Source organism: Neoarius graeffei, chromosome 20, assembly GCF_027579695.1.
Source record: "Neoarius graeffei isolate fNeoGra1 chromosome 20, fNeoGra1.pri, whole genome shotgun sequence".
Lineage (NCBI taxonomy): Eukaryota > Metazoa > Chordata > Actinopteri > Siluriformes > Ariidae > Neoarius > Neoarius graeffei.
In genome coordinates this window covers 59,030,571-59,057,216 of record NC_083588.1, presented here as the reverse complement: position 1 = coordinate 59,057,216, position 26,646 = coordinate 59,030,571, and the positions used below count along the sequence as shown (strand labels likewise).

Here is a 26,646-nt window from a genome sequence, read left to right as displayed (position 1 = left end):
AACTTTTGAACGGTAGTGTAGATTGTGTGAAATTCTTTGCAGGTAGCATCCCATTCATACTGCATTAGAGCGTCTTTACTATACCCTTTAATCTCACCACAACATTAATTTCACAGCTTGTCACATATCCTGGCCTTCAGGCTTCACTTCACTTATTCTGTCATTACTTTTTGAAGGGAAACATGGGACATTTATGTTGGGAGACTTGGGACAGAAATAAAATACCTAGCTTAATCCTACATGTTTCATTTTTATTTATTATCTCAAACTTGTAACATATGAACTGTATGAACACAGTGCTGGTACAGCGATAGAAAAATGTTCCATTCAAAAACAAAACAGTTCCATTCTCAAGAAGGAATGAAATAAGATTAATCCTCATGCAGGGACAATTTTTTTATAGTTTTTTTTTTTATCAGACATCTAGTTTTTAGGTTTGTTTACCTGACATGTTTCGACGTACGACTGTCGTCTTCCTCAGAGTGTCACCGGATGTTATTGGTGACACATCTTTTATCAGCTGATGTTTCTGAAGGCGTGGCCTTCCTGTCTGGATTGACAGGTCGGTCACGCCTTCTACTGTCTGTTCGTCCCCTGCAAGATGGCACTCCAGGTGTGGGAGAGCATGTATGCTCCCTCATCCCGGTTGATGGTCCTCGGGCTTCGCTTACGGATCTCTATGGCCTCCCTGATCCAGCGCTGATGTTTATTATCTTCTGTGCGGATGACTCTGGCATTCCCCCAGTCCATAATATGATTTTCCCTTTTGCAGTGATCTGTTATAGCTGACTTATAATTTTCCTGTTGTGCCTTTTCTTTTATTGTTCGGGTTTGTCTTGTAGCTGTCTCCTTTTCGCACTCTTTCTTATGTTCATTTTTTCTTGTGTTGAAACTCCTTCCTGTCTCCCCGATGTAAGTTTTATTGCATAATTGACATGGAATCTCATATATGGTGTTGCATCTGTTGTCCGGATGTATTCGAAACATCAGCTGATAAAAGATGCGTCACCAATAACATCCGGTGACACTCTGAGGAAGACGACAGTCGTACGTCGAAACATGTCAGGTAAACAAACCCAAAAACTAGATGTCTGATAAAAAAGAAAAAAAAAAACTAACTATATTTAATATAAGACATAATGAACGTAATCAAAATAAAAAAATTTTTAAAACAATTTTACATTGGGAAACCACAGGAAAAAACCTGGAACACGATGAACTGTCCCAACTCTCCCTATCTGGCCATTTTGGGCAAAAAAAGTCCTAAAATGTTTTATTTCCCCTTTCTTTACATTCTGGGGAAAAAGTTACACTTTCAAATTTTTCACGTGTAGCTCATAAAAAGAATTTTCCCCGACACCCAATTATTTTTGTTTAGTGGACCAAAAGTTACTGAATTCAAATCACAGACTTCCAATTTTTAGTTTTTTAAAAATAGAACAATTAATGAATTTAAGGCCACGTGGCCCTAAACTCTCCACTATTTTTTCCTGCTTCACCATGACCCAATTCAAGGTACTACGTCATGCATCACGTGGTGGGCTTTCCCTGTTCACGCAAGGCATTGTGGGATACAAATTTGAAACAGGAGAGAAAAATGGAGGACGTGTGTGGGTGTGCAAATGAAATGTGAAAGACCGACTACAGTAACGGAAAGAAAGTGAGAAGAAAAGACGTTATGTTATATACGAAGGAAAGGAAACGCAGGACCAAACTAATAAATATCGGCGCTCAGCGAGCACCTCGGTGTGATCAGCTGTTCGTTTAGCGACAGAATGATGGAACTGTCAGTGCACGGTCAAAGGGAAACCTGTAGATGGCAGTAATGCAACACTGTGGATGCCAGCTGCCGAAAAACCCAGAAGAAGAAGAAGATAAACCTGCGCATGCGCACACGGACTTCCTCTGTCTGCTTGACTGCGCGAAGTGAAGCGAGCGATTTCATGCACATTATTTGATTTAATCCCTTCAAATTAAATAACTTCCCAGCCACAGAATGGCCTGATATTTTGTGAGATATTACAGAAATAAACATCTATCAAAATGACCAAATTTCAGACGGAACTAAATTTCACCGATTTTATGAAATCGAAAGGCCGTCTAGCTTTGAACATCTGTAACAATGGCAGCTGTGCAATAAGAAATCATGTCTTACATCCAGTATTCCTTAAGGATTCAGGAATTATTCAACACCGAGTTTTTCTTTAAATGAATACACCTTATTAAAGAAATGTGATTCACTTGGAAAATAAATATGATTGTAAATCCACTCGCAGCTTCACACTTTGACAGGAAAAATACATGCAAGATTTCTTCTCATCTGATCTTGGAAGTTAAACCTGTATGAAATGCTAGAAACGTCGTACTGTATCTAATCTGTTAGATACAGTTGGTGATCTGTTTGCGTTTAAAACCCTCTTTATGAGCCTCCTTTAGATTAAGCATCAAGATCCAAGGTGTACTTGAAATAAAACTGCAAGAAATAATAGAGATGCAAAACAGAGTGTATTTTATGATCAAATATAGTACAAAGCATGATGGCCCACTTTACTGTGCTCATTCAATTTACTTTATAGCATTGTATTCTTTTACAAAATTAAATTCGGTCTCTAGAGGCTTCAAAAGGAAAAGTGGAGTGGAGTGGAGTGGGGTGGGGGGGGGAGTTTAGATCAGTGTTTCCCAACCTTTCTTGAGCCACGGCACATATTTTACATTCGAAAAATCCCACGGCACACCACCAAGCAAATTGTCACAAAAAAGTGTGTGTGTGTGTGTGTGTGTGTGTGTGTGTGTGTGTGTGTGTGTGTGTGTGTGTATGATCATCTCATCTCAATTTACTCACAATTTACTTACTCCGTGTGAAACCTGGGCCTGTTTAGTTGAACACAAAGCTGATATACTTGCAGGAATTGAAGAAAGACACACACAAAGATCTTCCTCAACAGCTCGGAGTCTCTCTCCTTTTTTTTAGTTTTTATAGCAGTCATGCTTGAAAAGCCCAGCTCGCATAGATAGGTTGTGGAAAATCACCTTTTTTGCTTTCTTCTGACCTCTACTCATACTAGGGCCTTCATCTGGGTCAGAATTTTCTCCAGGACCCAGTTTGGATTGTGTACTTTTTTTCCAAATATTTATCCATCGCCATCACTGCTGTCACACCCGAAGCATTACTAATTCTATTGTTTGAATGGCAACAGGTAGATACACAGGTTAATTAGCTACCTGTTGCCATCTAGTGGAAGATTATTTAATTGTTCTGCCTGTTACTATAGGTCGCTGTTATAGACGAACAAAGACAAATTATTTGCAATAAATAAATAATAATTTTCGGAACAATTAAGTGAAATTGGATAATTTCCCATGGTACACCTGATGATCTCTCACGGCACACTAATGTGCCGCGGCACAGTGGTTGGGAATCACTGGTTTAGATTATGCACAATTTAAAACACAAGGTGGCAGCAGCTTCAAAATACTTGCACTTGGGTATGTCTTGAGCTTCCTGACTGAATGGTGAATGAAGTTTCCCTGAAAAAGAATATTGACACTTCATAACAAATACTCGAAAGACACTTGGAAAGCACAAACCTCCATGATATGATATGCAAGTCTGCAACCGCAATCACGTTATACTGTGTCTGGATATATTTCAAAACTATTAGAACTGTGTCTACAAGTGTATCCTAGACGATTACTGATACCCGTGAATGTGGACTGTGATACGGAGTCATCGTATTTCTACACTGGTTAGGTTTTATCCCTGTGAAACTTTACTGCCATGTATTGGATTTCAAAATGTATGGCATTGTCGAACACAGACTTCCATCAAACCCAAATGCTGCATCTTGCAACATTAACAAAAGTGAAACTACATTCTTAGAACCGCCCTATGACTCGGATCCATTCCAAAATTTCCACAAAACAGTTATCATCTTGTAAACTTTGCTTGCAAGTTTTGGTTGATAAAATATTTCACTGCACAGATTTTACTGCAGTGTCCAGCTTCATGTCTCCAAAGGAAGTCGGTTACTCTAAGGGCCAACATCGAACTTCTGATGGAATCTAAAACCTGATTGGTTGAAATAAATTTACAGAGATACGAACTGTCTCAAGTCTCCCCTAAAGATAAAATCTTCTCTGTAAATCTGTGTAATATCGGCCCCAGATTATAGCCTCCTTCATGACAATTGCAGGGGCCGTTCCTGATTCGAGGCTGGTCTGAACTGATTATCTGCTCAAAATGAAAAAAGACAAAAGAACAGAAGGATGTACATACATAAGGGGTGTTCACACGGCACATATTTGCATCGATGCTGCACCGATGTATTTTGTTGCGATATATCTTACACCGGTGTAAATATTGTGTTGCGTTCACACGTCACAAACCTGCTTACTAGAGAGAAGCGTGTTAGCACCGGTGCAGCCCCACTTGCGTTCACACGGCAGTTTTTGCGACCGTGCTATACGATAGTAATAATGCGGAAATGAAATATGCGCATGCGTGAAAATGTACCGTATTTTCCGGACTATACGTCGCTCCGGAGTTTAAGTCGCATCAGCCAAAAAATGCATTATGAAGACGAAAAAAACATATATACGTCGCACCGGACTATAAGTCGCACTTTTTTGAAGGGTTATTCTATCCATAGAATCTGTGATTGTATCTGATAAGCGGCGCGTGGTTACTGCACGACTGCATTGTTTATTTAATAAACGAACAGCTGAGCAGTGATAACGCGCCCTTTGCCCTGTAAGTAGCCTAGTCTGATTATTTTAAATATCTACTACTATCTTTAATACTATCACTATCGTTATTACTAATAGCCTATATTATTATTATAACTAATATTAGTAGCCTATTACTGATGCATTAATCAGTTTGCTTTTAGAATATTTTTACCGGTAGGGCTTATTATCGCCCCATGGCTCTTTCATCTGTGTTATTAAAGCTGTAGTCATCATCGAGGAGTGTCATTCTTCATTTTTGTCGAATTTTATTTCATCAAATCAGAGGTCAAGTAGGCTATAGGTATATCATCTCCAAAGACAGGTACGGTAGTAAAAACAACCGTCTAGTGAAAAAACAACAACAACCGCTTTTAAATCCCCTACTTAAATCCTTAAAATGAGTCATTTAACTCATGTCTTGTGTGATCTGATCTCCAATGGTGAAATAAACCGGTTGTGATGAGTACAGTCTGTTATTTTAGAAGATAAATGTAATATATAATTTAATATCTCATCTCATCTCATCTCATTATCTCTAGCCGCTTAATCCTTCTACAGGGTCGCAGGCAAGCTGGAGCCTATCCCAGCTGACTACGGGCGAAAGGCGGGGTACACCCTGGACAAGTCGCCAGGTCATCACAGGGCTGACACATAGACACAGACAACCATTCACACTCACATTCACACCTACGCTCAATTTAGAGTCACCAGTTAACCTAACCTGCATGTCTTTGGACTGTGGGGGAAACCGGAGCACCCGGAGGAAACCCACGCTGACACGGGGAGAACATGCAAACTCCACACAGAAAGGCCCTCGCCGGCCCCGGGGCACGAACCCAGGACCTTCTTGCTGTGAGGCGACAGCGCTAACCACTACACCACCGTGCCGCCATAATTTAATATATAGACTAATAAAAATTAATATTTTATAATATAATATCACGACATATTACTGTCTGTAACTGTTTGTCACTAAAGCGTTTTCTAAGATCATAATGTCTGATATTATTATTATTTTACACACACAATAAGCGCATGTGCTTTAAGTTATATTAAACCATCCCCCGCCTTTTTTTTTTTTTTTTTGAGTCGCCGGACCCACCCACCTCCTGCGTTCCGGGACCTCCCACTTCACAAATTAAGCACTGCCTAAAATCACTACATAACTTATTTAAATAACTATAGCCCTATCATTAATAATAAAACACAGGTCAATCAAGTTTATCAAGCTGATGATTTCACTCCAAATCAGCAAATCCATTGAATTCCTCATCCTCGGTGTCGCTTCTGAACAACTCTGCCAACTCCAGCGGCAGATGAAGCGCCGTTTCCTCTTCTTCTGCGTGGCTGTCGTCAGACTCAGCATCAGCTCCAGTTATTCCGCGGTGAAAAAAAAAAAAACATATATATGTCGCACCGGAGTATAAGTCGCATTGCCAGCCGAACCATGAAAAAAAGTGCGACTTATAGTCCGAAAAATACGGTACTTCCTTTTCCCGCCTTGTTTGTGATTGATATATCGAAAAACCATGGTTTATACTTCTCCAGACAAACTTTCTACGTTGTGGTCTATCAGACACCGTAAAAGGGTAAAAGAGAGAAAGGAAAGGTTGTGCAAGTACAAGAGAGCACGAAAACAATGCATTCTACAATTCATTCAGCAACAAATCGACGACTTCGTGTCGTTCATGGCCATGTGGGCGGTTGTCATGGCATCACCAAGTGCCGGGAAAACAACGTGGATGAAGACACGTATGCAATGCCCGTATGTAATCAACTCTCCTCACGCGTAGCGAGTCTACCCCTGTAGCGTTCAGACGTCCCATTTTATATCGGTGCTGCCCCGCAAACTAGCATTTACTCCGGAGTAAATTTCTTAAACCACCTCCCGAGCAGGGTTAGATTTGCACTGGTTTAAGCAGCTTTCAGGGGCTACACCGGTATAACTTTGTACCGTGTGAACGCTCTACCGGGGCAGCCCCGGTGCTACACCGGAGTAAAAGTTGCCGTGTGAACACCCCTATAGATCAAATAATCAAGGGCTGAACTCAGAACAGGTGCCCAAATGAGATAACAGACCAGCGATGGGCGGAGACAAGACCAAAACACAGGGGCGTGGCAATGTGGACAAAACTCACATGTCATGGACTCGAAATAAAACATGAAAGGATCATTTATTAGTATTACACTCTGAGTTTATGACCGTCTGCCTGAAAAATCATATCCAGTTCATCAGGGATTTTTTTTTAATATCACTATAAGTTTAAGGTGGACAGGAGTGCTGGACATGAAGCATAAAGTCTGCAGCATGTGGGGTTTGTTTTTGTTTTTCAGTGTTGGATAAACTGTTAAATAATTTATGTGAAATGCAGTATCTCTTAGCTCGCTTTAATAACTTGTCGTAAAGAATCGAAATCAACATCGGGTTGTCTCTTAGCATGTAAATCATTCTCACGGTGATATTTAAAGCTTTTATGGGTTTAAAGGAATACGCCACCCCCAAGTGAAATTGAGTCAGTCCCTGCAGTCCCTAGAGTTGGATGAGTGAGCCAAAGCGTTTTGTAGCCAACCCAGCCATTGTCCTGATCTGGAAACGTCCCGGTTAGCTTTAGCTTAGCATAGTCGCTGTAATCCGGCGTGTCCAGCTAGCATTGTCGTTGCAAAAGTGAATCAAATAACTCAAGATTTTTTATAATTATTTCTCATGACCTGTACATTCACATCGAGTACACATATCAATGCAAATTAACACGAAGGGATTTACGAGACCAATTTATATCTGGAACTATTTTCGGCCACAGCACAGGCAAAGCACCGCTGCAGGCGCAAAGACACCACGCAGCACCTGAAGACCCTGGTTTCCCTGGTAACACTGGTGCATTGACGGAAGTTGCGGTGCTGCGTGGTGTCTTTGCGCCTGCAGCGGTGCTTTGCCTGTGCCGTGGCCGAAAATAGTTCCAGATATAAATTGGTCTAGTAAATCCCTTCGTGTTAATTTGCATTGATATGTGGACTCGATGTGAATGTACAGGTCATGAGAAATAATTATAAAAAATCTTGAGTTATTTGATTCACTTTTGCAACGACAATGCTAGCTGGACACGCCGGATTACAGCGACTACGCTAAGCTAAAGCTAACCAGGACGTTTCCAGATCAGGACAATGGCTGGGTCGGCTACAAAACGCTTTGGCTCACTCATCCAACTCTAGGGACTGCAGGGACTGACTCAATTTCACTTAGGGGTGGCGTACTCCTTTAAGCAGTTTAACGAATGACCTCTGACCTCTTTAGCACCTGCTCCTGGCTCCATCAGATGTAGCAGGATGGGGAACTTTCATCAAGGAGCCGGTTCAGAAAAACGAGTTCATCTCCGAGTACTGTGGAGAGGCAAGTGCAGTACGGATATCCGACACACACACACACCACGTCTTCCACAAATCTTCACCATGTCACCAGTTTCACGTTTGACTTCATGAAATAAGTGTTTGTCTGTTTATTTTTACTCATTATCAGTATTGTGGGACCGGGCCTTTACTTTATGAATTTACTATTGATATTTCATAGAAAATTATCACATATCCATGAATAAAAGATCCATGCTTTTTGTATTTTTTTTCCCGTGAATCCGTATTCCATGACTCGTCTGTATTTTGTAAACAGTGGATACGTTATAGCAAGCGGGCTCTAGAATATCGCAAGAAGAAATACAGGTACAGGAAAAATTTAACACCGAGCCGTTTTACACTCTGTGTTTTGATTCCCAATCATTTTTTTTCTCTCTCTCCTCTATATACTGTATGTGTGTATGTATGTACGTTAGGGTTATGACTAATTTTAGATTTTTAAGCCTGTGGGTGGCGGCACGGTGGTGTAGTGGTTAGCGCTGTCGCCTCACAGCAAGAAGGTCCGGGTTCGAGCCCCGTGGCCGGCGAGGGCCTTTCTGTGCGGAGTTTGCATGTTCTCCCCGTGTCCACGTGGGTTTCCTCCGGGTGCTCCGGTTTCCCCCACAGTCCAAAGACATGCAGGTTAGGTTAACTGGTGACTCTAAATTGAGCGTAGGTGTGAATGTGAGTGTGAATGGTTGTCTGTGTCTATGTGTCAGCCCTGTGATGACCTGGCAACTTGTCCAGGGTGTACCCCGCCTTTCGCCCGTAGTCAGCTGGGATAGGCTCCAGCTTGCCTGCGACCCTGTAGAACAGGGGTGTCAAACCTGATCCATAAAGGGCCGTGTGGCTGCAGGTTTTCATTCCAGCCATGCAGCAGCACCCTGATTTGGCTTATTCAATCAACTGACACACCCACCCTTTAATCAAGAGTGGGTGTGGCTGCAAGTATTTGACTGTGTGAAGACAGTTCAGTTGATTGAATGAGCCAAGTCAGGTGTGCTGCTGCATGGCTGGAATGAAAACCTGCAGCCACACGGCCCTTTATGGATCAGGTTTGACACCCCTGCTGTAGAAGGATAAAGCGGCTAGAGATAATGAGATGAGATGAGATGAGATGAGATGAGATGAGATGAGCCTGTGGGTTTAAATGATGAACTTTAGCCTAAAACTCACAAAAATAACCTTTTTATGTTCATACATTGAAAAAACCTCCCGCACCTTAAGTAATTTACTATTTAAACAACAAAAAATGACGCCCGCTAACCCCACAAAAGCCTCACATTGCTAAAACAGCAAATTAAGTCATAGAATCGTCTGTAAACCAAATATATTTTCAAAATGAACCAGTACATTGGCAGAAGAAGTTAGAAATAATATATTATTATTGGGCGGCACGCAGCCCTGTGATGACCTGGCGACTTGTCCAGGGTGTACCCCGCCTTTCGCCCGTAGTCAGCTGGGATAGGCTCCAGCTTGCCTGCGACCCTGTAGAAGGATAAAGCGGCTAGAGATAATGTGATGTGATGTGATGTGATGTGGGCGGCATGGTGGTGTAGTGGTTAGCGCTGTCGCCTCACAGCAAGAAGGTCCGGGTTCGAGCCCCGTGGCCGGCGAGGGCCTTTCTGTGTGGAGTTTGCATGTTCTCCCCGTGTCCGCGTGGGTTTCCTCCGGGTGCTCCGGTTTCCCCCACAGTCCAAAGACATGCAGGTTAGGTTAACTGGTGACTCTAAATTGACCGTAGGTGTGAATGTGAGTGTGAATGGTTGTCTGTGTCTATGTGTCAGCCCTGTGATGACCTGGCGACTTGTCCAGGGTGTACCCCGCCTTTCGCCCGTAGTCAGCTGGGATAGGCTCCAGCTTGCCTGCGACCCTGTAGAACAGGATAAAACGGCTAGAGATAATGAGATGAGATGAGATATTATTATTGAAGATCTGCAGCAAAGGGTTTCAAATGTCTGAATTAGTGTTGATAAATTTACTGTTCAGATATTTGTCAGTTTTGCAAGTGGCGTGGATCTGCTCCATCAGCTTTACACCTCGCTCAGCCACTATATTGGAGCGAGGCACATCAAGCAGTGAAGGTTCCGTTACCCAATGAGTGGTGAAGCATTTCACAGCAGGAACACTTAAGTTCTGAGATGACCGAGAGCAGGTCATCGTAAGCATTCTGTGAATAGTGCTGATTAGAAAACCAGACCTGTGCCCATGTGGTTGCAATAAAATTGCAAATGAGTTTCAAGTTATCTCTCCACTTGGAAAGGAGGAAAAAGGCAATTAATGCAAAAATTCCTCTTGAGTTCCGTCTGGCACTGTGAAGCGAAGGCAGTTTGCACCATTTGATTTGAGGCCATTTTACTTCTTTTTGGTAAAACTTGTATGCTTCACAGAGTTCAAAGAGGAACTTGAAATCATCCGTCCATCCAGGACTCTCGCGCTTGGGCAATGTATTTATCAAAAGTGAGGTGATGTTGGGTGCGGGAGGTTTTTGCATGACCCGATAAAAATAACTTCAAAAAAGTAGTATATGAGTAAAAGTTCACCAAGTGCAACATCAGGAAAGTAGGAATTTTGAAAACATTTTCACAGTCATAACCCTAATGTATGTGTGTATATATATGTGTGTGTATATATTTCCTGTATGTTCAGCTTATTTCCCAGGATGAAGCAGACAGAAGAGGCAGAATCTACGACAAGTACATGTCCAGCTTCCTGTTCAACCTGAACAACGGTACATATCATACCTGTGATGTTGGGGTTTTTTTGTTTGTTTGTTTTTTATTCCACCTTGCGTTATTTTACATATGGAGAGAGCTTAGACTTCCTGTCCCTGTGTTTGACCTCGACAGACTTTGTGGTGGACGCGACACGGAAAGGGAACAAGATTCGCTTCGCTAACCATTCGGTCAATCCCAACTGCTACGCAAAAGGCAAGTTCAGCTTCTTTCACTACATTCAGACTGCAACCTGAAACGACCCATATCCGATTTGTTGTGAAATCCGATTTCTTTGTTAGGCCGTTCACATTACCAATTATATGAGACTTGTATGCGATCTCCAATATGAACGGAAAACGACCCAAAAGTGTCCCGCATGCGCAAATTGACACGTAATAAGCACATCTACGTAATACGTAAACAAAAAAAAAGCGCACTCTTCATGTTTAATGATTTCTTTTTTTGTTTGTTTGTTTAATTATCTGGTTAGTGTTAAAGTGTGAGGTCTCGTGTGTGTTTTTGTTTCTGAACTGAAATGAAAGTGTAGCCTGGTAACGAGGGTTGACTCCTAAATGTCTCTCTAATTTCTATACAAGTGCACTACATGTTACTAGGAAGTAATGGATTTTTAAACTCTATATAGTGCACTCGAGCTTCAGTAGGCAGTCATTTGGGATACGGCCGCTGTATTACCAAACTCTTAATTCAGGCTTAATAATTTGCACATATTTATTTTGTCATATTAATAAACTTTTTCTACATTTTTATAAATATTTATTTAGATTGTTTATAGCCAGCTGAATTCTGCAACTTCTCTCAGCGCTGGCTCAAGGTGCAGAAACACCAGTGCAGTTTGCGATGGAGATGAGGCGAGACCTGGCGATGTGGTTTTTGTGGCGGCGGCGGAACTCACACAATAATCTGATTAATGTGGGCAGCAGACTAATGAGACCGAAGGTGTCAAATTACTGGAAATTTCCAGAACAATCTTATAATCTTGTAATACAGGATGGTTTAAGTTATAAATCAGTTATAGAAACTGTTTTATTTAATCAGGCTAACAGATCAACATCCAGGTCCCTACCAAATCCACTATTAGCTTGATCAATTCTATAAAAGTCTATTTAAATTCTGAAAACTGTACAAATGTTGTTGTTTTCCACCAAAGAGGCGGGATTAGCCAACGCAGAATAGTGACGTTTGTCTCTTGTTGATGACGTGTAGGTCGCATGAATGCGACCTGTCCGGTCAGACTGCAGTCGCATGTGAAAATAACGGATATGCATCGGATTTAGGACCACATATCCAAGCGGCCTGGGTCGCATGTGAAAAAATTGGATCTGTGTTGTTCAGATTGTCAATAACAAATCGGATACAGGTCGCATATGGGCAAAAAAATCGGATATGGGTCGTTTCAGGGTGTAGTCTGAACGTAGTCTTTGTTGAGGGATGAAGTGCAGATTTTTTTTTTTTTAAATGGTATTGTTTTTGTGAGATCTGATTGGTGGACTTTGTTGCAGTGGTAATGGTGAATGGCGACCATCGCATCGGGATCTTTGCCAAAAGGGCCATCCAGCAGGGAGAGGAGCTGTTTTTCGACTACAGGTATTCTGTAATGTTGATTAAGGGCTTCAGGAAAACACGAATCGACATGATTTCACGGTCTGTTCATGTGTGGTTTTGTATGTTTTTATATTCATTGTACTTCCTGAAGTGTTCGGTTGTAAACCTAAACACAGCTGATCCAGCGCATCCATCTAAGAGAAGAGGTTGTTGTATCCAGCGCAGTGCAGCAGATTGGATCTGGAGCTGAACATTGTGAAAGGATTGTTATTGATATTTAGTATATTTTAAAAAGTTTGCATTGTTGTGTCGTTCCCTTCCCGTTAAACTTCACCACTGAACATGTGTATGGTGGCTTGGGGAAACCATTCACACGGTAAAATATTGATATTTTCTGACTTATTAAAGCTACAGGTTTTTCAGAATTTTCTGTTTCATTTTGACAATGAGGTGTCAAAATATATCTTATAGGCAGGAAAAAAAAACTAATTTTGGCCAACATCCAGTTTCCAAATTCAGCCACAGAGATGTCCGGTGGGTTTTCCCAGACCACAATGCATGCATTTATGTCTTTATATAAATGTGTAGTATACATGCATTTAAAATATATATTACACCTGATCGACAACAGAGAACTCATGCTTTTTGAAGAAATGTAGAATAAAAATAGGTGGAGTTTAAGGCTGCTTTTACAAGGACATTTTGGTGAACTCAGTGATGTGTTGCTGGTTTGTGATAGCCCGTGTTGGTAGGTGGAGATTTTGATGTGTAAAAGTCAACACTGCTGGCAGTTCTTGTTCTTCAAACAAAAATTTGAAAATATAACTTTTTGGTAAAAGCATACACGGAAATCAAGGTTTAAAAATGGAAGTTCATCATTCATTCATTTTCAGTAAGTGTTCTATCCTGGTCGCAGTGGATCTGGAGTCTACTGTGAGAAGACTGAACTCGAGGCCAGCTGAGAAAGGACCCAAGTTTATTCCCAAACAAAATCTCGCAAACATTTGAGAAAATTCCCAAATAAAACCTCTTGCAAACATTCAAGAAAATTCCCTAAAACACCAAGCAAATATTAGAAACAAATTCCCAAATAAAACCTCGCAAATGTTAGGGGCAAAAAAAATCCCAAACAAAATCTCACAAATGTTAGAACCTCTTACAAACGTTTGAGAGAATTCCCAAACAAAACCTCGCCAAGGTTAGAGAAGATTCCCCAAACAGAACCTCGCTAAGGTTAGAGAAAATTCCAAACAAAATCTCGCTAAGATTAGAGAAAATTCCCGAATAAAACCTCACAAATGTTAGGAAACAAAATCTCACAAACGTTAGAACCTCTTACAAACGTTTGAGAAAATTCCCAAACAGATCCTCGCCAAGGTTAGAGAAAATTCCCCAAACAGAACCTCGCCAAGGTTAGAGAAGATTCCCCAAACAGAACCTCGCTAAGGTTAGAGAAAATTCCAAACAAAATCTCGCTAAGATTAGAGAAAATTCCCGAATAAAACCTCACAAATGTTAGGAAACAAAATCTCACAAACGTTAGAACCTCTTACAAACGTTTGAGAAAATTCCCAAACAGATCCTCACCAAGGTTAGAGAAGATTCCCCAAACAGAACCTCGCTAAGGTTAGAGAAAATTCCCGAATAAAACCTCACAAATGTTAGGAAACAAAATCTCACAAACGTTAGAACCTCTTACAAACGTTTGAGAAAATTCCCAAACAGATCCTCGCCAAGGTTAGAGAAAATTCCCCAAACAGAACCTCGCCAAGGTTAGAGAAGATTCCCCAAACAGAACCTCGCTAAGGTTAGAGAAAATTCCAAACAAAATCTCGCTAAGATTAGAGAAAATTCCCGAATAAAACCTCACAAATGTTAGGAAACAAAATCTCACAAACGTTAGAACCTCTTACAAAAGTTTGAGAAAATTCCCAAACAGATCCTCGCCAAGGTTAGAGAAGATTCCCCAAACAGAACCTCGCTAAGGTTAGAGAAAATTCCAAACAAAATCTCGCTATGATTAGAGAAAATTCCCAAATAAAACCTCACAAATGTTAGGAAACAAAATCTCACAAACGTTAGAACCTCTTACAAATGTTTGAGAAAATTCCCAAACAGATCCTCGCCAAGGTTAGAGAAGATTCCCCAAACAGAACCTCGCTAAGGTTAGAGAAAATTCCAAACAAAATCTCGCTAAGATTAGAGAAAATTCCCAAATAAAACCTCACAAATGTTAGGAAACAAAATCTCACAAACGTTAGAACCTCTTACAAACGTTTGAGAAAATTCCCAAACAGATCCTCGCCAAGATTAGAGAAAATTCCCAAACAAAACCTTGCCAAGGTTAGAGAAAATTCCCAAACAAAACCTCTTGCAAATGTTAGAGAAAATTCAACATTTATTTTTAATTTTCCATTTTAATGGAAAATTGCTGCATGTAGCTAAATTCACACTGATAATCTGATAGTTATCCATTTCCATTTTTTTAACTTCATTTTAGTATTATCGCTCATTATATTACTGTTTTCAAACAAGCAGTATAATCTGTAATCTATAAGGGGAAAAAATGGAGTAGCTGGCCAAGGTTAGTTGCTCCTCCATCTTCGTCAGAATCAGCATGAATGACTGAAGCCCTGCCTCCGACCCTCTCCTATTGACTGACGCGTAGTTACCTCAGAATACATTCCTTGGAAAGATTAGCTTCCACGTAGTGCCATGGTGGTGCCAGGTTCTAGTCAACATGTTCATGTTGAATCCAAAGGTAAGGTAATGTTTTTTGACGCATACCAAAATGTCCATGGAAGCAGCCTCGATTTGAGCAGAACGGCTTTCTTTTACTGAGGGACGTCCGAGTTCGGCTAAGCGCAGAGGCTAACTTGCTTTTGTATACATTTATTTTGATGTTTTAAAGATTGTGCTGGATTGAAACCCTGCATCTCATTGATATTCACTTATAGTACATCCCTGGATCCCTCGTAGGTACAGTCAAGCCGACGCTCTCAAATACGTGGGCATCGAGAGGGAGATTGATGTGGTCTGATTTTCCCGCCTTCCGTCTTTCCTGCCCGCAATGCACCTCCCCTCACTCAGGACTGCAGTTCTATAATGTGGTTGCCTGGATACATCTTCGGTTACAAGAAGGGATTCTGTGATGTCATAACATTACGATAACGGTATGATATCAAAGAATCGCTCATGACAAAATATCACAAAATTAAAAAAAAAAAAAGTTTGGATAAAAAACTTTCGGTATTTTAGAACATGGGGTTAATTGAATTGTCTGGACTAGCATGTTTGTTGGTGTGTAAAGTAAAAAAAAAAAAGAGGCTAGTGTTCTTAATAGAAATCACTCTTACAGGTCAAGGATTTCCAACAATTATTTTATACAAAAAAAAAGAGCGTAAGCTAGCTAACAATGTTAGCTTATTCGGTTAGCTAATATGCTAATTAGTGATGCATTAACATTCCCAGCTTAACCTGACAGGAATGCTAAACAAATAATCCCCAGCTATAAGATACACATAGCTAAATGTGCTAACTTAGCAGTTTCTGTTATGCTAGCAGCATGCAGGCTAGTACAGGAAATAACAGTCTATTATACTAATGCAAATGGCTCACATTCTACTAAGAACATTAGCTAGTCCTGAATGGTAGCACTTGCTACAGAGCTAGCACACGAATGATACGATTAGCAAAGTAATGTGGGAATATTTGTACCTCATGTTCACTTAGCTATGCTACAGCAATGACGGAACGACTTATCAATCTGAAAAGTTAAAAAAAAAATCACCTCAGATAGGGGTGTCCCTTTCCATTACTCACATATTTTTTATTTTTCCTGACAAGAAGGCGTCAAAAGCTGCTAATTTGGCTAATCTGGAGCAGAGCGCGTTCTTCACTTCAGTTAACGTTTTCACGGTGTGGTAAACTCTGTACACAAGCTTCTGAATAGCGGTTTTAGCATCCTTATATCCTCTACATCATGTATAGTTGCAAACTAGGAGACATATGTATGGTTGCTGTTAGTTTTGGTCAGTTTATTCACACGGAAACGGATGAACTTCACATCTGCAATAATGTTATCGTTAGCGATTATGCAGCGTGCTGTAATGTTAGCTTGTTACGCTAATCTGCAAAGCTTTGCCATTTGCTACTTTAACATTCACACACTTTTTTTTTTTTTTAAGAAATGTTTCTATAACGATGCCATCTCATATCAGCAACGCTAATCCGTATCGAAACGGGATCCCTGGCTACTCCAGCGCTAACATTTCAGCTGTGGCTAACTATGTAGCACAAACAAGCAGATAAACTAGCAACAGTCACAAGTTTCCACAGGGTTGCCATGTTTCAGCAGGAATTCTAGACCAACAGCACATCATCACAAAAATGACTTGAGACTATCCCAAAATATTCAGGAATTGGAATCAGGAATCATTAACAGTTATTCCACAAAATCAAGTCGTACATGAGCTGATAGCCGACGAGGTGCGTAGCACCGAGGTTAAGTGGAATAACTGTTTTATTCTATCCACACTCACTGGATTTTGAGAAACGGAGCATTTTTATTTTTTGCAAATTCAATAAATAAAAACTTTTACACAAAACGTCCAACAAAATAATTTCCACTTAGAATGTAAACAAACCGGCGAAATGACAGGAGCAATTTGTGAAAAATGCGATAATATTAATATTTATTGAATTTTTTTTTTTTAAAAAAGGTACGTTCTTACCTTCAAATACTTCTTTTTTTCACTTTTTTTTTATTTTTTGGGGTTTTGTTTTCAAGAAGTTATTTTGTCCTCGGTTGGTTCAGCAACACGCTGCGCCTCCCCCCACTCATGGTATATGAGCTGTTATCCTAGTAGTAGAGTAGCCAATCAGAGCACACGATTGCTCATATCCAGTGAATGTGGATAGAATAATTTCTGATAGACATTATCTGTAGTAAAACTTTTTAATCACCAGGTACGGACATTTTCCTCTCCATTTTTGGGGGGCAATATATTTTCTTACAAAAGAAATTATTCTGTCCATCATAGATGGCCAACACTGTCCACACTTTCACTTTCCTTTTGTTTGCTGTCGCATATGTTTTGGACATGAGATGTAATTGTAATTATTGGAAGAAAAAATAGATATACGCTGCACCTTTTTTTTTTTTTTTTTAAACGCGTGACTCTGGCAACCCTGGGTATCCATTATGTTTTAATCTTCATAGCACATCTGGTGTTCTGTAACAAGAAGCAAAAAAAAAAAAAAAGAACCATACAAGCCGACAAGGTGAATGTGCACTTCAAGCTAATGATAAAGGAAAGAACTGTCCGAGATTCGTTCATAGGGTCTTTTATTATCTTTTTGTTGTTGTTTTAAAAGCGAGTGGGTTCTATGATTCTTCTCCCTGTTGTAATGAGCTAATCCAAACTAAATTCACCGTTCTGACCGACTATTTAGTGCGTTCTCCACACGGAGGATTTGAGAAGGCTGCGAAAACTTTAACCATGCTATAATTTCTGTAATATTAACGAAAGCATGCTAAACAGAACAGAAAACATAATGTGCTAGTTTAATCCTGTTAACCGCACATGATCTTTAGTGCATAACATTTGTGCATCATTGTGCTTGATGTGACATGATGTGACATGTAATATTTAGCTCCATTTTTGCCAAATCGACCTCTTCAAATCTTCCGCCGAAGGAACGTCACGTACCAATCCACAAGGCGTTTCCTACACATTCCATCTTAAGGTACTGATCTATATACACGAGTAAAATCACACCAATTCGTAAGTAATCGCAAATGTTATACATCCTACAAGAAAGCAGAATCAAAATCAGACAAGATTCTTCATTTGCTTTTTATCTGCTGATCATATTTTTATACAGTATATGGGTCAAAGACACCACTTTAGGACGGGGGTTTTTTGGTTGTTGTTTTGCCTCAAGGCTTTTCATTTCACAGAAAATTATTAATATGCATAAATACACTCACCAGCCACTTTCATAGGAACTTGTTCTTCTGCTGTTGCATGCTGAGATGCTTTTCTGCTCACCGCGGTTGTAAAGAGTTGCTATGAGTTACTATGTCCTTCCTGGCAAAAAAGCTCTAACCAATCTGGCCATTTTCCTCCGTCTCTTATCAAGACGACATTTGTTTCCACCCACAGAACTGTCACTCACTCAGTGTTTTTTGTTTTTTACACCATTCTGTGTAGAGACTGTTGTATGTGAAAACCCCAGGAGAGCAGCAGTTTCTGAAATACTCAAACTAGTCCATCTGGCTCAAACCAACACCCATGCCACCAGTGAAAGAAAGTCACACTTTGAGATCACAATTTTCCCATTCTGATGTTTGAAGTGAACATTAAAGCTAGACTGCCTTTCAGATTTTTCAAGTGTAGGTCATAAAAATAATTTTTCCCGACACCCAGTTATTTCTGCTTAGTGGACCGAAAGCTACTGAATTTGAATCACAGACTTTTTTTCCAATTTTTAGTTTTTTTAAAAATAGAACAATTAATAAATTTATCTCCACGTCGCTCTAAATTCTCCACTACTTTTTCCTGCTTCACCATGACCCAATACAAGATACTATGTCATGCATCACGTGGTGGGTTTTCCCCGTTCGCGCAAGGCATTGCGGGATGCAAATTTGAAACCGGAGAGAAAAATGGAGGACGCGAATGTGCGAATGAAACGTGAAAGACCGACTACAGTAACGGAAAGAAAGCGAGAAGAAAAGATGTTATGTTATATACGAAGGAAAGGAAGCGCAGGACCAAACTAATAAATATTGGCGCTCAGCGAGCACCTCGGTGTGATCAGCTGTTCGTTTGGCGACAGAACGATGGAACTGTCAGTGCATGCTCAAAGGTAAACCTGTAGATGGCAGTAATGCGACACCGTGGATGCCAGCTGCCGTAAAACCCAGAAGAAGATGACGAAGGTAAACCTGCGCATGCGCACACGGACTTCCTCTGTCTGCTTGACTGCGCGAAGCGAGCGATTTCATGCACATTTATTTGCTTTAATCCCCTCAAATTAAATAACTTCCCAGCCACAGAATGACCTGAAATATTTTGAGACATTACAGAAATAAACACGTATCACAATAACCAAATTTCAGAGGAAACTAAATTTCACTCATAAAGTGGCCGCCCAGTGAGTGTATGAAATATCGTTCCATTGAATTTAGCTTTCAAACGTGTTTCGAAAAGCTCTTACTAAGAAAGAAATAAAGTTCTGAACGGATCGATTTGTAAATATTGATGTTAAATGTTCTGATATGAAGAACAAAAAGTATTTAGTGCGCCAAATATAATTATCTGTTTGGGTTTAAATCCAAAATGGGCGTGGCTTATTGATGTAATTGTTTATTATTATTTATTTTATTTAAATAAACCCTACACCTCTGGAAACAATGGAAAGCACTAGAAAAAAGAAAAAAAACAGATCACCACTGTCAGCACGTGTGAATTCTGACTCAGGACAGTTCCTCAACCTCAGCTACATCGCTCCAGTTCATAACTCGTCTTAAATGGAGATGAGCGTCTGTATCTCATGAAAGTAAAAACCTCCTCCTTGTGCAACTTGCACGCTGTACATCCAGCAGGATCTCATTGGGTTCAAATAGGTGCCATTTCTGGAATAACAAAAATAATAGCACCCCTTGTATTCGTATCCGTGCTTTTTATCGTATTCATTTAGAAGACATTATCAACGTATTTGGTTACTGTTGCAGAATCAGGTGTGGAGTTTTTATTTTTTGTTTGTTTTTGACCCATATAAAAAATGAGAGAGAGCTATTCTTGACTTTACATGTTGAAACTTAAGAATTCGACTTTCCGAAATTTCCTTTTGTTTTGGAATGCCGTAGTGGTTTCGTTCAGAACTCGAAATATTCCCTTTTTTTGTTGTTTCATTGCCAAGTACACTTAGTAAAAACAGAGGACACGACAAAGGAAAAGAGGAGGAGAGTAACAGTCGGGTTTTTTATAGGCCGCATACATGAGGTCATGGTTACGACTTTCTGATTGGGACTCGGCGATGACTCGAGCAAACGGGAATATTAGGAAATCAACATGGCAGTCTGGTCCTCCACTCAGTCATAGAACCACATTCGGGTTTTTGTTTTTTTGTTTTTTTTTGCGGGGTTAAAAGAAAAATTGAAGCCTACCTTAAAACATTGTGTCCATTTAACCGTCACTTCTTTTACAACTCCCTTTCCTGTATTCATGTTAAGACATTCTTTATCTTCTGAAGAAGTCTTCCCATTTCAGTATGTGCCAAATACGAGATACGCTGACTCAGAAAGCAAAGTGGAATTCATAGCGCTTTTAAAAAATGAATTATTACCTTTAACTTTTGGAATTTATGACACATTTCAAGTTCCCCTTTTGTGAAATAGTTTTCATTTAATATATTCTACATGTACAATGAGACAATAAAATACTATCCAAGCTCTAAAGGATTTGAGACTGAATATATTGTTATAGAATATTATTTCTCTACTACGTATATACGATCATTGCTTACGCCAACCTACTCTTTATAAAAAGAGCTCTGTGAGGTGACTGAAATGCCATGGAAGGTAGATGTGGATGTGAAAGCAAGCAGGTCTGTGTATGGAAAATAAATTTATAACTTTGAATTGTGTCTGTGTTTTTGTGTCTTTGCCATTTTTTAAACGGTTAAACGGTTCCTTTACCAGGGATTTTCTACCATATTGATGTTATCAGTATTTGGATTCCATTCATATCTGAGGTTCACAGCCCGTGCTAGCATGTTGCTGGGGATGATGTGTGATTTCTTAACTAAAAATGAATTAAATTGGTGATTTAGGTTTGATGTAAAGAACACACACACCAGCAAATGGTTGTCGGGGGGGGGGGAATACTGGTTTATCTTTGTCCATCCATCCATCCACTTGGTACCAAACTTCAGCTTGGGGTTCTATATCATGTATACCATTTTCAGGTCTGTCGCACATCAACTTCCTGTTTACCAACTGAATGCATTTACGAAACATATAGCATGGGTTTACAAAATTTTTGTAACACTTTTCTCAGTAACTACAAATCAGAACTGCTTGATATTTGGTACCGAGTTTCAGCTTAGGGTTCTATACCGTGTATACCGTTTTCAGGTCTGTCGCACATCAACTTCCTGTTTACCGACTGAACGTACAGGGTGTTTCAAAAAATGATATTATTTGAGATGTAAATCTCATCTCATCTCATTATCTCTAGCCGCTTTATCCTGTTCTACAGGGTCGCAGGCAAGCTGGAGCCTATCCCAGCTGACTACGGGCGAAAGGCAGGGTACACCCTGGACAAGTCGCCAGGTCATCACAGGGCTGACACATAGACACAGACAACCATTCACACCTACGGTCAATTTAGAGTCACCAGTTAACCTAACCTGCATGTCTTTGGACTGTGGGGGAAACCGGAGCACCCGGAGGAAACCCACGCGGACACGGGGAGAACATGCAAACTCCGCACAGAAAGGCCCTCGCCGGCCACGGGGCTCGAACCCGGACCTTCTTGCTGTGAGGCGACAGCGCTAACCACTACACCACCGTGCCGCCTGAGATGTAAATATCCCAGAAACTATATAGTCTAAGCAAATGAAACTGAACAGGCTTAATGTTGAATAGTATAAGATTTATTCCTCAAAATTTGAGAAATTCAAAAGTATGTGGATTCCATGAACAATTTCACAAATTTTCAATATGCGTGCCAAATGAGTCACGGCACATGTCAAGTTGGTAGTCCGGCTCCTGCCAACCACACTGCAGCATATCTTTGGTAACTGTCTTTTCTGGTAACGGTGCATTTTTAGAGAATTCTGTCATAAATGCAAACTGCACAGTCTTATTCGACTGTGTTCGAGCGTACTCTAATACACCCCACCCCACCCCCGTGTATGGAATTTCTATACCTAAAAAGATCTCATCTCATCTCATTATCTCTAGCCGCTTTATCCTTCTACAGGGTCGCAGGCAAGCTGGAGCCTATCCCAGCTGACTACGGGCAAAAGGCGGGGTACACCCTGGACAAGTCGCCAGGTCATCACAGGGCCGACACATAGACACAGACAACCATTCACACTCACACCTACGGTCAATTTAGAGTCACCAGTTAACCTAACCTGCATGTCTTTGGACTGTGGGGGAAACCGGAGCACCCGGAGGAAACCCACGCGGACACGGGGAGAACATGCAAACTCCGCACAGAAAGGCCCTCACCGGCCCCGGGGCTCGAACCCAGGACCTTCTTGCTGTGAGGCGACAGTGCTAACCACTACACCACCGTGCCACCCTACCTAAAAAGATAAAAACAAAAAACGTAAACTTTTGACCTGTTTCCACACACATGCTGTTAAAATTTGAGGTCAGTTGAACGAGAATTGGCAAAGTTATTGGATTGTGAATTATCAAAATTTTTTGAAACACCCTGCATTTACGAAACGTATAGCGTGGATTTACAAAATTTTCATAAAACTTTTCTCAGCAACTATAGATCACAAATGCTTGATATTTGATACTGAGCTTCAGCTTGGGGTTCTATACCGTGTATACCGTTTTCAGGTCTGTCGCACATCGACTTCCTGTTTACCAACTAAATGTATTTACGAAACATAGGGTGGATTTTGATGCTATTTCAAGAAGCGAAATGCTATTTCAGAATGACAGTTTCCCAGGATGCTATTTGAAATCCCTGGGGAGCGACACGGCTCTTTACTTACTCGTTTCAGGGTTAATTATTTGTTGAAGTCAACATTCATAATAAGTGTCCTATTCCTTCAATTGCTTGCGTTTTGATATAAGTGAGAGCAGGGGATACATAAGTGAGCAGTAGCTCACAGTTGATTTTGTTTATTTCCAGACCAGTAGAGTAGGAATATCTGGCAACCATAATAGAAATGCACTTTATTTTGCTTATTTGATTATACAATAATGATGAGGCATCTTATAGTTTGTACCTTTTAGATACGTCCTGTACACTGTAAAAAACAGAATTACGCTTTGTTCAAGTAATTCCATATTCACAATTGAATGGACAAGAAAATATGAATAATTATTAACGAACAGAAAAATCCACATCAAACTGATAGGGTGCACCTCAATGATGTGTAAATATACAATAGTGAATAATCTGAATTGAAAATACATAATTGCCACAGGTGTTTATTCAGCGCATGCTCTTAAAGGACATGGGACATGAAACATAAATGCACGCTATATCAGTTTCTTTCCATTAAAAATATGAAATAATTGCATCAACAAATACAAAATTATCTATTAAATTCAGCAAAATCGTTATATTCGTGATGATTATATGGCATTTCTGCTCGAGCTCCGATATGCATATTTTACAACCGGAAGAGCCGCTGTCACGTGATCATACGTCACTAAAACTTTCGGGTACAGCACAAGCGGGTAGATGAATATGGAGAAGTGTGAATCGTGATGATGACGAATGCGACAAAATAGTTTTTGTGTCTTGGATGACAAGAAAATTGTTTCGTTTTTAGAGTGTTTAACGTACATTGAACATTATGGTGTATTGCGACCTCCCAGTCAGTCAGACGCGCTGTCACTCCTGTTAGCAATGTAGCTAGGCTCAGCATGGCCAATGGTATTTTTTGGGGCTGTAGTTAGATGCGACCAAACTCTTCCACGTTTTTCCTGTTTACATAGGTTTATATGACCAGTGACATGAAACAAAGTTCAGTTACACAAATTGAAACGTGGCGATTTTCTATGCTATGGAAAGTCCGCACTATAATGACAGGCGTACTAACACCTTCTGCGCGTTTCGACAGCGCATTGATACCTTCACTCGGAGTTGTACCATTATTTTTTAGACAGGGTGGACGGACCAGGGCATTCGCCCGCCTGGCCGTGCCCGACGAGGAGCGCTCTCGGCCGGCTTGGGAGGCAGACGGCAGCCTCTCCTGGAAGTGTGGTTTTACCATGGGCCTCATGCGGAAAAATGCCGAGGTGCATTTGCTAAGCGACTGAAAGCCGAGGTAAGGATTAGTATTATAATTTTGGGTGTATCAATTATTGATTATCATAATTCTGACTCGTTTCGCCATTTTGAATGTTTTCATCTCGGATTCTGGAAGCATTGTATCTCAATCAATCTCGAAAAATATCAGCAAAAAAAAAACTAGCTTGCAACGGACTTTAGCTAGATCTATGATGAACTTTCAATGTATGATACAAAAATAATACGTCTTTCAACAGATCATTAGCCTTTGAGCAGAATTGTTTTTAACTTACCAGGAAGTGTTATCGAGCCGACCGCTTTCAGTTTCATGGGGATTGAATGAACTCTCACTCTCAGAATCATCTGACCCGTCAGAGTAAAGACAAGATCCATGTTCATGTGAATTTCCAGCTATCGGTTCGAATTGATAGGGTCTAACTTCACATCTCTGTGAAACATCGGGAATATCACTGTCGATGGTGTCCATTTCGGTAACCTGTTTACATTAGATTCCCAAGCGCTGGCTCCTTGGAAAGTTTTTGTGACGTCACGGGTCACGTGACCACCTAGCTAATTAACGAATCATTGTTTTACGCTGATGTATAAAAAAGTTGAATAATGTGATGATTTTCACATTTTTGACGCCCTGCAGTGATTTAGATGGCATTTCTTATGTCCTTTATACATAATTATACCCAGAAAAAAAATCCATGTCCCATGTGCTTTAATGACCAAGACACGGGGTTTCCTCTCCCAAATGCAAGGGCTGTGTGTATTTAGGCTGTGCAGGGTCATGTTCTAAGTCAATCTGCATCTTAACAGTTAGAAGGGCCATGTCCCCCCCTTAAACATCAATGTTTTGACATGGATGTAGCTTGTGTTTCAGAGCAGCTAGATTAGAATGACAAGACGCCCCAATTACAAGTGCACTTATTATTGCACTCTAGCTTGGCCTGTGAAACCAAGTTCAAGTACTGAAGGGCCATGTTTTGATTAAAGAAATGAAACCCCATGTAGGGGGCGGCACGGTGGTGTAGTGGTTAGCGCTGTCGCCTCACAGCAAGAAGGCCTGGGTTCGAGCCCCGTGGCCGGCGAGGGCCTTTCTGTGTGGAGTTTGCATGTTCTCCCCGTGTCCGCGTGGGTTTCCTCCAGGTGCTCCGGTTTCCCCCACAGTCCAAAGACATGCAGGTTAGGTTAACTGGTGACTCTAAATTGAGCGTAGGTGTGAATGTGAGTGTGAATGGTTGTCTGTGTCTATGTGTCAGCCCTGTGATGACCTGGCGACTTGTCCAGGGTGTACCCCGCCTTTCGCCCGTAGTCAGCTGGGATAGGCTCCAGCTTGCCTGCGACCCTGTAGAACAGGATAAAGCGGCTAGAGATAATGAGATGAGAACCCCATGTAGCCTATTCATGCTTAAAAAGACGGAAAATAGATTGAACTCAGGGGGCATGCGCTGTAATTATACAAATACTTGATTTTGTTCAAAAGTGCTTATTGAAATAAAGTTTTTAAAAAGGTGTGAAGTTTATTGTACATTATTGAAGTTTTGTAATTGTGTAGAACAATGAAAAAAGGCATGTATAGTTTAATGATAAATTGTGATAACCTCAATTGCCTTTTTATACTACTGTGAATGCCACAGTTCAGCAAAAAGAGAAATCTATGTTTGCAGAATGAGGAATTGAAAATTGACTTAATTAAGAATTCTTAATAAAGATAACAGTGTTATCATAGTTTGGATTATCATGGGCACATCGTTGGCAAAACATAAAATTCTTAATGCAGACGGTTGCCTTGAAATTTCAAGTATTCTCAACTATTCTTTTTTTACAGTGATATGGACTTAAGTGGAATATTCAAAACCCAGACAGACAGTGTAAGATTTCCTATGCATTTTTAACTTATTTCATTTGGTTATTTTTTTTCAATATATGAAGAGTTTTTGGTTCCAGGTTTGCTGCCAGGTTTGTTTCATTAAAAGTGGAATATTTTGAGAGAATTTTGGCTGCCAGGTCGCTCCGTTGTGTGTAGCTGTTGATGTTGATTTTAAAAGTAACTCGGTAAATTACACAGGGAAAATAATAATATTCAGCTTGACTGCGCTAGCACTGGCCTTCACTAACACTACACTGGCTGGAAGGTAACTGCACTGCTGCACTAACAGCACCGAGTCGTGGGTAAGCTAGCATTGGCCTTCGTTAATGCTACTGCTACACCGGCTGGAAGGTAACTGGACTGCTGTGCTAACAGCACC

The 26,646-nt window shown here is 40.5% G+C and overlaps 1 protein-coding gene across 6 annotated transcripts in view; it reads left to right on the top strand.

Annotated features, from left to right (window-relative positions):
* The window catches only part of ezh1 (enhancer of zeste 1 polycomb repressive complex 2 subunit), a 56,528-nt gene extending 35,486 nt beyond the window's left edge, over window positions 1-21,042 (top strand). For 5 of the 6 annotated variants that reach the window (XM_060902080.1, XM_060902084.1, XM_060902081.1 and 2 more), the window contains exons 16-20: window positions 8,021-8,116; window positions 10,762-10,843; window positions 10,962-11,042; window positions 12,350-12,434; window positions 15,372-21,042. In XM_060902080.1, coding sequence (XP_060758063.1) covers window positions 8,021-8,116; window positions 10,762-10,843; window positions 10,962-11,042; window positions 12,350-12,434; window positions 15,372-15,432 — 405 coding nt within the window. In that variant the 3' untranslated portion in view covers window positions 15,433-21,042. Of the gene's footprint in view, window positions 1-8,020; window positions 8,117-10,761; window positions 10,844-10,961; window positions 11,043-12,349; window positions 12,435-15,349 lie in introns of all 6 variants that reach the window. The other variant, XM_060902082.1, reaches the window with a different exon arrangement.
* Window positions 21,043-26,646: the final 5,604 nt, after the last annotated feature.